General features: G+C 43.5%; 1 protein-coding gene across 3 annotated transcripts in view; it reads left to right on the forward strand.

Moving 5' to 3' along the window:
• Nucleotides 1–12,206, forward strand: part of LOC311001011 (rho GTPase-activating protein 29-like) — a 31,782-nt gene extending 19,576 nt beyond the window's left edge. For all 3 annotated transcript variants that reach the window (XM_083991956.1, XM_083991957.1, XM_083991958.1), the window contains 14 exons: nucleotides 49–159; nucleotides 466–546; nucleotides 1,007–1,177; nucleotides 1,336–1,473; nucleotides 2,532–2,719; nucleotides 3,952–4,118; nucleotides 4,610–4,744; nucleotides 5,192–5,290; nucleotides 6,045–6,208; nucleotides 6,334–6,522; nucleotides 6,685–6,822; nucleotides 7,355–7,587; nucleotides 9,097–9,397; nucleotides 10,184–12,206. In XM_083991956.1, the coding sequence (XP_083848082.1) occupies nucleotides 49–159; nucleotides 466–546; nucleotides 1,007–1,177; nucleotides 1,336–1,473; nucleotides 2,532–2,719; nucleotides 3,952–4,118; nucleotides 4,610–4,744; nucleotides 5,192–5,290; nucleotides 6,045–6,208; nucleotides 6,334–6,522; nucleotides 6,685–6,822; nucleotides 7,355–7,587; nucleotides 9,097–9,397; nucleotides 10,184–11,419 (3,351 nt within the window). In that variant the 3' untranslated portion in view covers nucleotides 11,420–12,206. The remainder of the gene's footprint in view (nucleotides 1–48; nucleotides 160–465; nucleotides 547–1,006; nucleotides 1,178–1,335; nucleotides 1,474–2,531; nucleotides 2,720–3,951; nucleotides 4,119–4,609; nucleotides 4,745–5,191; nucleotides 5,291–6,044; nucleotides 6,209–6,333; nucleotides 6,523–6,684; nucleotides 6,823–7,354; nucleotides 7,588–9,096; nucleotides 9,398–10,183) is intronic.
• The last annotated feature ends 238 nt before the right edge of the window (nucleotides 12,207–12,444 follow it).

Consider the following 12,444-nt stretch of genomic DNA (forward strand, 5'->3'; position numbering starts at 1 on the left):
AATTACAACATACACATTGTTGATATTTATTTATTTCATTCGTCCAAGGACTACATGCCATTCAGTGATATCTACGTTTCCACATTCAAGAAGGACATTGAATACAACCAGCTGCTCATGCAAACTGCAATGGCTCTTCAAACCAATAAATTCATACAGGTGAGAGTGATAAAAAGAAGTAGACTATCAGTCACAGTGGCTGCTGGAGTCTATTAACTTGCCCTGCTCCTAAATATCTATATTTTGTTGGGGAAAAACTGTAGGCAGCTATTTTAATTTATTACATACAGTATACTACATGTACATGTATCTTAGTTAGTACATTTGTTGACCTTCTTGAGTCTCCTTGTTTCCCTGAAAGCACCTAATCAACAGAATAATAATCATCATCCTCAGATTTTTAGAACAAAACCTGATCAGAAACAAATTCTCACTTTAATTGTCGTCCTTTCCGTCTGTCCGCAGCCTCTTCTGGCTCGTAAGAATGACCTGGACAAGCTGAGGAAAGACCTCAAGGAGCAGTGGCAGAGGGAACAAAAGAAAATGGTACGTAAAGATTCCCTGAGGAGTTGCATACTGTTAGAAACTACAATCACCTCAACCTCTCAGCTCAAACAGCTCTCTGTGTTTTGGAATAATCTGACTAATCAGAATTCCACATTACATGCTGTAATGTTGTCAGCCAGCCAGGGGATTATCAGATACGTTAATGTCAACATGGTTAAAGTCATGCCAACTTGGCAAAAGAAAAAGAAATGAGAGGGGTTTTTCTGCTTAACTCTTTTCCTTTAGCTGTATTTATGTATTTAATGGATTAATGATTTGTAATGTTAGTTTCTCAGTGCTCTGGTTGTTTACAGATTTTACTCTATAATTTCTCATGCATTTTCATATGCATTGTTGATCAGCCAAGTAGGTGTGTCTGATTAAATCGTAGATAACGGTTTCACACCCGTGTCGCAGTGAACACATGGGCTTATGTGGCTGATCTTTGTGGTTTTGGCAGCAAGAGGCAGAGGCAGTCTTGCGTAAGGCACGAGCACTGAAGGCCCAGAGGAGAGAGGAGTACCAGAAAGCCCACTCATCTGCCAACCGCTCCCAGGAGGAGCAGTCTAATAATACTGGTAACAAACAGCTGGAGAAGAAGAGGAGGCTGGAGGAGGAGGCTCTGCAGAAGGTGAGATAACAGACGGGAAAATGATCAGTCTCAGTACCGCTGTCCGTCTTTACAGCAGAGCATTGCAGCTGGATTCTTGCACATATATTCTCCTGGCAGTTTAGTGCTTCTTCCTCATCCTCACACCGTTTTCTGTCTGCATCATTTGTTTCGGTCAGGCGGAGGAGGCCCAGGACCAGTACCAGAGCTGTATGGCTGACGCAGGCGTCAGGAAGATGGATCTGGCCAACGCCAAGAGCACCATCCTCACACAGATCAGAGAGATGGTCTTTCAGTGCGACCTCACACTCAAAGCTGTGAGTAGCCAGTGAATGATATTACTAGACTGTGAACAACCTAGAAAGTAAACTTACAGTTCCTAATATTGTCTAGCTTTGTATGCAAATATTGTAAAGTGGATGCAGTTGTATGCAAATTAGTCGTTCCACAACCTGAGGTAAAAACGCAAGGAGACTAATATTTGCGGTAACACTTTATAATAAGTACACACTATAAAGCATTAGTTAAGTATGAATGAATACTGAATTCTTCATTTATAACGCATGAATACTCATTAGTATGTAGTTTATAAATACAGTTAGTGCTTATCAATGAGTAATGAGTAAAACATTTTTAATTGTGCTTATAAACTACATACTATTATATTCATTTGTTATAAATGATTAATTCAGTATACAATGCTTAATAGTGTCTACTTATTATAAAGTGTTACCATATTTGCTTTTGCTACACAGGCTAACACTCAATCTCCTGTGTGTTTTTAGTATTTTAATATGATTTAAATGATTTATAAACGTCATGTAAGGAAGCCCTGTGATGACAATTTAAGAAACACAACGTGTTTTTTTTTATATAATTCAAACTTCCTGAGTGCAGAATGTGTACTTCTGCTTTTCCTAGAAGGTCAAATTAAAAATAAGTCAAAATTGAAGGCATTTATAGCCATTACTAATGGCAGAGGAAGCCATTCGCTGTTGCTCCAATTCAGTACACACACACACACACACACACACACACACACACACACACACACACACACACACACACACACACACACACACATATATATATATATATATATGTATATATATATATATGATGTGATATATATTTCATTAATTAAGCAATAGGACAAATAATTACATCATATGTTGTTCTGTTTATAAACTGAACGGGGAGAATGTAACGTGTATTACATGCAAGAGTGTTATCTGCCTGTAGTTTTTATTCTTATATGTATATACGGTATAAATATTGTTTTAATTTTAAAATCTACATCATACATCATAAAATCATACATCATTCAGTCACTCTCGTCTCAACCTTCAGTGTTAACCCTCTCCTAACCCTATAGGTGACAGTGAACTGGTTTCAGATGCAGCAGACGCAGACCGTCTCGCTCCCTGCCCACTACCAGGCCCAGAGTGACACCGCCAAGTTGTACGAACCGGGCGAATGCTACGCCGAGTTTGTCCGTAATCTGCCCAAGAATCTGCCAAAGGAGCGTCTGCACTCTGACTCCATCTCCTCCGACAACACCAGGTACCGAAGACTGTGGCTTTGAAGCTGCTATGCAAAGCATGACATTATTATATTCCAAAGTTAGGCTTAAGCTTCTCAGCTTTGTGCAAGTGTTATGCAACCTGCTTGCTACACCCTGGTGTGACTGTTTACAGCAGTTTAAACACTTTAGTCACAGGGAAGATCGTTACAGACGCAGCCATGATACACAACATGAGACAGTGTGTATTGTTTGAAGTCATCTGTTTGTATTTGTTCAGCTTTTGTGAGAAGTTTCAGATCATTTTGGGTTAAACTTTAGAGAACAGTTGTTACTAAATATCTTGAAGTCGCTCCCGCCCATTTACAAGTTCCTTCAGTTCCTTTAGTTCTCCTTTCAGCAAAGGTAACAGTGAGTCAGAGTGGGAGGAAGCGAGTGAGAGAGGGAACCAAGGAGAGACAGAGTGCGTGTTGAATTTGTTGCCCTTCCTCAGGAAATATCTGTGGCGCAGGCTGAATGCAGCAGGGGAGATTGTGAGCGTGAGAGTTTGGCTCTGGTTTAGAGTTGTCCCTAAGACTCAGATTGTCAAAGCACTATCAGATTCAGCTTCTACACACACACAGACACACACAGACACACACAGAAAATAAACAGTGCTCTATAACCTCAGTTTCTTTTTATGCTAAGATGAATGATATATGTAGCTCTGCTAGCACTTCAACACTTTAGTAGTAGTAGTTGTTGTTGCTGTTGTTGTTGTTTAATCGTAGTAATAATTACAATAATAAACTTTATTTATTTATCACTTTTCAAAACTTAATTTAAAAAGTGCTTTGCTGCCAAGTGGACAGAAACAGAGAGAGGTCACATTTTGCCATTTCAACCGTAGACTGATTAGTGAGTTTATTATAGCGTGGACCTTTAGACTCTCCATAAACCTGATGGCACGGTGCAACTACAGTAAGATTATTGGGGTGTCGGATGTAAATCTGGTTCTTAAGACTTAAAAATACTGAGCTCCATCTGTAAGTATGTAAATTGCCCATGCTACTGGTAAAAGGCGTTGGCGAAACAGATTATATGCTAGAAAAATAAAAGCCCAAAGTCTCCGTTGCTTAGTGAAGTGAAGTGAAGGCTGAGCCACTGGAGTCAGTCAACCCACTGCAGACACTGTACGCTGTAATGTAATAAAACCTCCGGGTTTTGGGACGGTTGAGACAGTTGAAATCTGGAGGAATTCATCACACGGTAACCTCAACTTTATTTCCCCCAGGTTCGTGTTCAAAAGGTCGGTCGGCAGCACTCACTCGTCCCACGGCAACCTGTCGCAGGCATCCATCACCTCCTGCGACGTGCTGAGCGGGGACGAAGTGGACAATCCTTTACACCGGCCGGCCAGGATCAGCGAGCGGAGGTCCAACAGCAGCACAGACATACAAGGTGCGCTCTCTCAGTCATATACATGAGTTTCAGTGAAGGTGGTCATGTGGTGTTGATCACAAGCCAAACAAGGAGAGCCTTTGTGTTTGCAACTGCTCTGGATATCAGCAGACGTCAGAGAAGCTGCCTCTTTTATAATGCGAGTAAAAACACAAACTCTTAAGCGTTTAAGCAAAGGAAGTTCTTCTTTCTCCGACATGGACGTGTACTATTCAGGTGTCTCTTCGTATGAGTCTCTGGGGGACTTCACCTTTAAATCTGAGTCATGGAAATGATCTCAGTCCGTACTGAAGTCAAAACAGTTCCAGTTGTGTGTTGATTACTCATCATAAGTCTGGAGTGTCTGAGTGTCCTCTCAGCCCCTGAAAATAACCAAAACAGTTGCTAAGAATATCTCTAAGCTGGTAGCTGTCATGTAGCTACACTCCTCTCGTTGTTCTTGTTCCTCTGCTCGAATGTGACCGGTGTTTGGGATGTTTTTGTTCTTGCAGCGCTGAGAAGCCAGGCGCCGCTGAGAGCCTGGGCCTCCAGCAGTCAGGGAAGCCAGGGCGGGATGTGCAGTGACTCGGAGAGCGCAGGAGGCAGCAGCGAGTCCAGGTCCATGGACTCCCCCACCGCCAGTCCAGGTAGCAGGATTTAACAACAACCTTCTCTTAGAATTGGTTTTCAATTGGAAAATATACTGAAACAGCAAAGAGACTCCAGACTTGCAGATGAGAGCAAGAAATTCCACTGGAAAGCACCCGAATCGTATGACTTTTGGTTTTGATATCCAAATCACAACAGAGGAGGAGGAGGATCAAGTCGCTCAGGATGTTGTGTTTTTTTTGTAACTTCCTCATTTTTACATGAGACCCACAAACTACTCATCTCGCACTGCTCTTCCCTCTGTGACCGAAACTGCCTCGCCGCCGCCACACACAAAATATGATGTACACACATGTAGAGCATCATCACAGCTGCTGCGCTCTTGTTCAAGCACTGTGATGTCGTCTCTGCTGAAACTGGACATGAGTGCTCTGTGCAGTCATGTTGGTGTTTATGTGAAAATGTCTTTGCTTTTGTTTGTGAAGGCGACTTCAAGAGACGTCTGCCCAGGACTCCCTCTACTGGAACAATGTCCTCTGCTGATGACTTGGACGAGCGGGAGCCACCATCACCCTCAGACAATGGTTAGTGTGTGTGTGTGTGTGTGTGTGTGCACAGGAAGATGCATGATATTGTGTATCATGAATCTGCGGCTGCTGCCTGCAGCAACACAACTATACAGCACTAACTTACCTGCTCGAGGCTGTGGTGAATTTCACTTGCGTCAAATGTTTTTTTTCTTTTTTCTTTTTCACTCGACAGAGCTCTGCAGAAAGAGGTCGAGTTAGTTTTTGACATGTAGCCTCTACTTACACTTCCTGTATCGATGGTTAAGACTTCCAGTCAGTGCATGTGGTTATGGTCTCATCGTGAATCGAAGCAGCTGACTATGTTTGATCTATTTTATTTCAAATTTGTTTGAGAAATAATTATGTAATTGTGTGTGTTACATATAAAAATAACATCTATTCTTCATTTTTAGAAAAGAATATGGTCATTTAGTTAATTATAATCGAGATAATCAAGGGGTTTTAACAGGCTGCAATTGGGTACAGCCACACCCCTTTGAAGGGAGTGCTGAATGCTGTACATTGTCCTAAAAAAATAAATAAATAAATTGAAATGTAATCTTTATTATCACATCTTAATTTCATTAATTTCTTATCTGATCAACGTGTGAACAATTTGAAGCTGGAGAAGCAAATCTGCCCCACACTTCTTTGTGTCATAATTAATGAAACCTCGTCACTTCTCTAATTTCCAGAGTTGAGGTTCAGGCTTTGTTTCTGTGAACTAGTTAGTTCCCTCATCAGCTGATGTGATTTTCATTTTTTTCAGGTCTGGCCGAGATGGTGACGGAGACGGCCAGTTCTCCGGGTCCTTTCCGAAACGCTCAGATGTCTAAAGCTGCTCAAACACACAAGCTGAGGAAACTGCGAGCGCCTTCAAAGTGCAGGGAGTGTGACAGTCTGGTGGTTTTCCATGGAGCTGAGTGTGAGGAGGTAGAGTACACAAACTTTATGTGACGCATGTTTGTTTATACTAAATATGAACAGATGATGAAACTTACCTCAGCCTCTGATGTCTGATACGTATCGGTGTCTGTGTCTTGTTTTTCCTCCACCAGTGCTCCCTGGCCTGCCATAAAAAGTGTCTAGAGACTCTTGCGATTCAGTGTGGCCATAAAAAGCTGCAGGGCAGACTACACCTGTTTGGTATCGACTTCACCCAGGCAGCAAAAAACAGCCCCGATGGCGTTCCCTTTATCATCAAGAAGTGCACGTCTGAGATCGAGAGTCGAGCCCTCAACATCAAGGTAAAGTTTTTAGTGGAGTTGTTTTTTATTTGTCACCTGATACCTTACCTCACAGGCTGTCATATAGATTATGTTGTATATCAAAATCATAGTAGAAGAATCCTTTCTGTTATTTTGCCTCATTGTAAGAAAATTGTCAACGTACCTGTTCTTTCTCCACAGGGAATCTATCGTGTCAATGGAGCCAAATCCCGTGTTGAGAAGCTCTGTCAGGCGTTTGAGAATGGGAAGGACCTGGTCGAACTGTCGGACCTCTCACCTCACGACATCAGCAACGTCCTCAAACTCTACCTGAGACAGGTGAGCCTCAAGACTGACTCCACAGGGAGAAGGTTATAGAAAGTTAGAAAGTTCTTTATATCAGTATTTATGTAATTATGTAAATGGTTGATGTTTTAGTTTAATTTGTCATTGTACATTTGGAAATTTAAGATTTTTTTTTAACTCATTACTTCATTTTGTCTTAAACTGGGGACCTTGTCAACCATCTTTTTTGATTTGATTTGTATTTATGCTTCTTTTAAAGAAACATCTCATTCCGTCTGAAATCAATCACTCTCTTCCTTGATTGATTGACCGATTGGCTGCTGATGTTTATTTCTTATTTACTTATTTTTTCTCTTGTTTTCTTGTTTTGCTCCTTATCACAATTTACGTCAATCCATTTACTTTTTTGACTGCTGTGTTGTGGTGTCATGTCTTTCCTGTCTTGTGCTGTGTCATGTCTTTATGTTTGCCGAATGTTTGCCACTGGTATTGCACAATAAAAAAGAAAATAAAAAAATGAAATCAATCTTCTTAAAATAAACCACACCACTGTTTCTCTTAACAGTTACCGGAGCCATTGATCCTGTATCGATACTACAACGACGTCATAGGCCTGTCCAAAGAGTGTCAGAGAGTGATAGTGGAAGACGCCGACAAGCATCAGACCACCCAGACGGAGGAGAAAGCCGGTCCGAGCCCACAGCTCAACAGAGTCATTTTCAAGATCCGCGATCTGTTCCGCCAGCTGCCGTCGGCCAACTACAGGACGCTGCGCTTCCTAATAGCTCACCTGAACAGGTACCGACTCTGGACAGTTAAACCTACAGTCCGACCCCTGTTAGGACTTCTGTCTTTTTTTATATCCTGCACAAGAACGCAGATACTCAAACTTCCCCAAAAGACGAAAAAGGTGAACGGACACTTCCCCATAGCACAGAGGAACTTGTACAGAGAACATTACAGCCATCCTCTATTTATAGCTTTTTTTGTGTGTTTTTTTTAGTTTTTAGTTACAGACTCTGTGCTTATATCATATTAATGTGTAAACACGCCACCAAATCGCTGTCATCATGTGGTTATTGATGTTCCTGATTATTTTTTCGAATGCGTACGTGTTAGCAGCTTCTCCAGGCAGGTTTCATCATTTGCCGCCTCTGGCCTGTTATGTTTCAAATGTTTATTGGGAAACTGATCACATAACAGAGAAATGAACAGTCCACAATTATGTTTCCATGTTTTTTACAGAAGATGAGAAAAGTAATCCCTGACAAAAAGGACTAATGACAAAAATGAATAGCAAGTAAACATCAACAAAGCAGATAAAACAAAATGGACAGGACAAAAAAAAAAAAAAAAAAAAAAAGGGCAGTACGCCTCTGGCCTGTTAAAGGGGACGGTATTGATCTGCAGAGTGTCATGTCAGTAGCTGGGTTTCCATCCAAATGTATCGAATTTAAGAGCGGATTTTGTAAAAATGCGCAAAAAGCAAATGCGAATTTATGACCGTTTCCATTCATTATTGTTTTGCGATTATTGGGAGAGGAAGAGTGCGCCGTGAGATTACGTCATAAGAGAGCATGAATGTATCCATGACAACAGTTGACAATCAGCTGACACTCAACATCATGGATAATTTACGTACTTTCCGGACTATAGACGCACCTGTATAAGCCGCACCAGCTAAATTTAAAAAGAAAATACATACTGTATATAGGCCGCACTTGAATATAAGCCTCAGGTTTTCATGTTGTAACATGAGATATTTACACAGAAAGACAGTCGGGAACTGTGCAAGTCCGCTCGCTTTTCCGCTGTTTTGGTTACGCTCCTCTGGCCCATGTGCATCTGTTGACAACAAAGCCGGCGAAAAATCAACAAATGGAGCGGTGGATAACGTTACATAACATATACGATGTTAAGACGTGTTTGTTTGTGTAGTCTTAACCGTCATAAACAAAACATTACGGGTTACGCAGCGCGTTTGTGTTGCGGTGTGCAGAGACGAGAGCTGGGACACCGCGTTGTTCTCCATTTGTTTGAACGTCGCTGGGTGAAGTCCAGCAGCACTTCACCCACAAACTCTGGCTCAATTCGCATAATCTGTTTCCATGACAAAAAGTTGCATTTTCCTTTTATCGGTACGCTGACAAATCCACCCCCCCAAAACGTAAAAACTTTTATGCGCATTTACTGCCTTTTTTCAAATTTCTGGCGATTGAAAATGCGAATAAAAAAAGGTGGATGGAAACGCAACTAGTGTCAATCAGGCTAACGACGCCTCTCTCTCTCCTCTCTCTGCTCACACAGGGTGACGGAGCAGGCGGAGGAGAACAAGATGACGGCGAGTAACCTGGGCATCATCTTCGGCCCGACGCTGGTGAAGCCGCGGCAGATAGACGCTGAGGTGTCTCTGTCCTCCCTGGTGGACTACCCCTACCAGGCGCTGATGGTGGAGCTGCTGGTGAGACACTACCGCAAAGTCTTCGACGTCTCGCCACTGCCTGGCTCGGACCTCGCCACCACCGGCCACGGGTCGCCCAGACTCACCCCTCAGGAGAAGCTGCAGCGGCTCAGCAGACACTCAGCCTCGCTGATGGACATCAAAGAGGTGAGACAGGGTTGTGTGTGGCAGTAATTCTGTTAAAGGGATAGTTCAACATTTTATGAAATTGGCCCATTGCCATAATCCCTATAGTCTTAGCAGTAGGTTTGTTTCCTTTAATTGTCGATGCAAGATATTTTTAGAACGGCGGAGCAGAGCCGTGAGCTGCTCAGAGCTACGCTACGGAGGCTAATGGGATTTCTTGGTTTCCCTCATCAAACTCATCAAATACACAATCCAACAACTCCAAAACGCTCTGGTGGACAAGCTGTGACCTGCACATTCACCACGCTATGAGATAATATATTATTATTATTATATTATTATTGTATATTATACATTTTTCGGCAAGCAGTCTCTGTATTTACCTTGAAAACTCTGTCTCGTAACGTTACATTATTACCTCATAGCGTGGTGAATGTGCAGGTCACAACTTGTCCACGAGAGCGTTTTGGAGTTGTTGGATTGTGTATTTGATGAGTTTGATGAGAGAAACCAAGAAATCCCATTAGCCTCCATAGCGTAGCTCTGAGCAGCTCACCGCTCTGCTCCGCCATTCTAAAAAAAAGCTTGCATCGACAATTACAGGTAACGAACCTACTGCTATGACTATAGGGATTATGGCAATGGGCCAGTTTGCCAAAATGTTGAACTATCCCTTTAAATTTTTGAAAATGAGACGTAAAAAGCTCTTGTCTTGGATTTAATCCTTATTTACTGTTGGGTTAAAATGCGTTTCCTTATCATGTGACTTCTACACGATGCTCAGACAAACTGTTTGTGTCCCTCCAGAGCGCCAAGGTGTACAAACGATACTCTTCAGTCATCCCATCCTCACACATCCTGAACGAGGTGCGGGAGGTCCAGCCGGGCGCCGACAGAACCGAGGTCTCGGTCGTGGACGGCGTCAACGGGATCCCGACATCCAGCGAAGGAGACGTCCAGAGGTCGACCTTGGTGTTCGGCCGCCCCAGCACCACCAACCCTCCCGCTACCAGCGCCGCGGCTCCTCCGAAGGTCCAGCTCCGCACGCAGCGCACCAGAAACGCGTCCCGACCGATCAGCATGCCGCTGGAACGTCTGCCCACGCCGGCTCAGATCAGCGAGAGGAATAATCGAAACGCCGCTGCTAACGCCGACCCCTCCTCCTCGGAGCGGGACGTCCTGTCCGAAACCATCCAGGAGATGCCCGAGCCGGAGCGCGCGCGGCAGTACGGCTCCTCCAGAGTCAGCACCTACTACATCACGCCGTTCATCGACACGCAGACGATGCAGAGGAGGACGTGGGACAGGAAGTACAAGCACTATGACGTCACGCCCAGGACTGCTATGATCGTCGCCAACCTGCCGTCGGCCAGCTCTGGCGTGCAGCCTCTAAAGGCAACGGCGCCCGCGACCACAACCGCCACCGCCACCGCCGCCGCCGCCGCCTCGGGGGTCTCGACCACGTCCACGGTGAGCACCATGTTCTCCTCCAGCCCCTACGCGGTGTCGGTGAGGCCCGCCTGGATGTCCAAAAGGGAAAACGACACGGACGGTTCAGTCGGCGAATCCAGCAGCAGCAGCAGCTCGCCAAACCTCCCTCTGACCCTCAGGCCTCCGCGGACTCTGCAGCCCCCTCCCGGGACTTTCTACAAGCCCCCCGTTTCCATAAACAGCAGAGCGAGGACAATACCAAACTGGACTACTACTGTCACCACCGTCACCACCACCACCACCACCTCCTCCTCCTCCTCCTCCTCCTCCTCCTCCTCCTCCTCCTCCTCCTCGCCGCTCGTCAGCCACGGACAGGTAGTCGCCCCGTCCCCCGCCCCTACGAGCCCCCCACAGACTCGGCTCCAGACGCAGGACTCCGCCGACAGCGCCATCGACCCCGGGGGCTCGACCTCCGCCACCCTCTCGCCCCCACAGTCCCCGCCCCCGAGCAGCCCCGACGACCTCAGCCCCAGCGAGACTAAACCCGTCTACCAAAGACTGCGACCTCGGCGGCTGCAGGAGCTCGAACACAGAGAGGCTCATTTTGTCTGATGCCAAAAAAAACAACAAAAAAAAGAAAACATGTTATATCTGTAAATATTAATGTATCTGTGCCATAGTTTATACCGGGGGAAACATTTTTATCAATGAGCTGCGAGTGGGAGAATATAAAGGCCTGTGAAAATAAACCATGAAAGTGTTATATGTACTAATATATTCTCTTTTACACATTGAAGTCAGCAGTGGTTGGTCTAAACATTCAAAACAAGCAGAGTGGCGTCGACACGAATGTTTAGTCTCATGTTCTTGATTTAAAGAACAAATATGTGAATAGTCTGTTTTTATGTCAAAGAAAATTAATTTACCAACCACAAAAAAGGGTTTTATCTGTCTGTAAAGAATTATAAGCCTATCATTGTCTGTGTTTAATTTGTTTGTTTATTTGATTTTGTTCCAAAATTATATTTTATTGTTAATCACACAATGCACTTAATACAGGTTCAAATTCTAATGTTGCCTTTATTGTTAAACTTTGCTCAATTTTATATTTTTTTCCACAAGGAATTGATTGAAGTATTTTTAACATGAGGTTCTTAATTATAAAGAATTCAACTTTTTACCTTATTGAATTTCCCATTGTAACCTGTGATTGGTACATTTTTTCTCAGTATGTAAGCCTTATGTATCTGTTTACGTTTTTTTATACTCATACTTACATACCGCATGTTCGTCACGGTAACTTTGTCTCATCGCAATATTGTGACTATACAGAAGAAAAATGACATGCAACAGTTGCAAATTGCTGCGAATTAAAAAATATATATAGTTTAAACTTTTACTTCTGCTCCAGTCGACTATTTCTTTTAACATCTTTCTGTTCAGTGCTTCAGGAAATCATGGGTTATAGATGTGATTTGTTTCTTTTGAAGCCGTTGACATTGTTTGCATTTCGTTGTGTGTTAAATTTCAGCCTAATATGTGTTTTTTCACTTTTATATCCAATCAGGTTGTTGGCTTTATTTTGGTGTATTGGACAAACTGAGAGAAAAAAATGTAGTGAAACGGTTTCGGTGCAG

Source organism: Trachurus trachurus (assembly GCF_905171665.1).
Source record: "Trachurus trachurus genome assembly, chromosome: 17".
In the NCBI taxonomy this organism is placed as follows: Eukaryota; Metazoa; Chordata; class Actinopteri; order Carangiformes; family Carangidae; genus Trachurus; species Trachurus trachurus.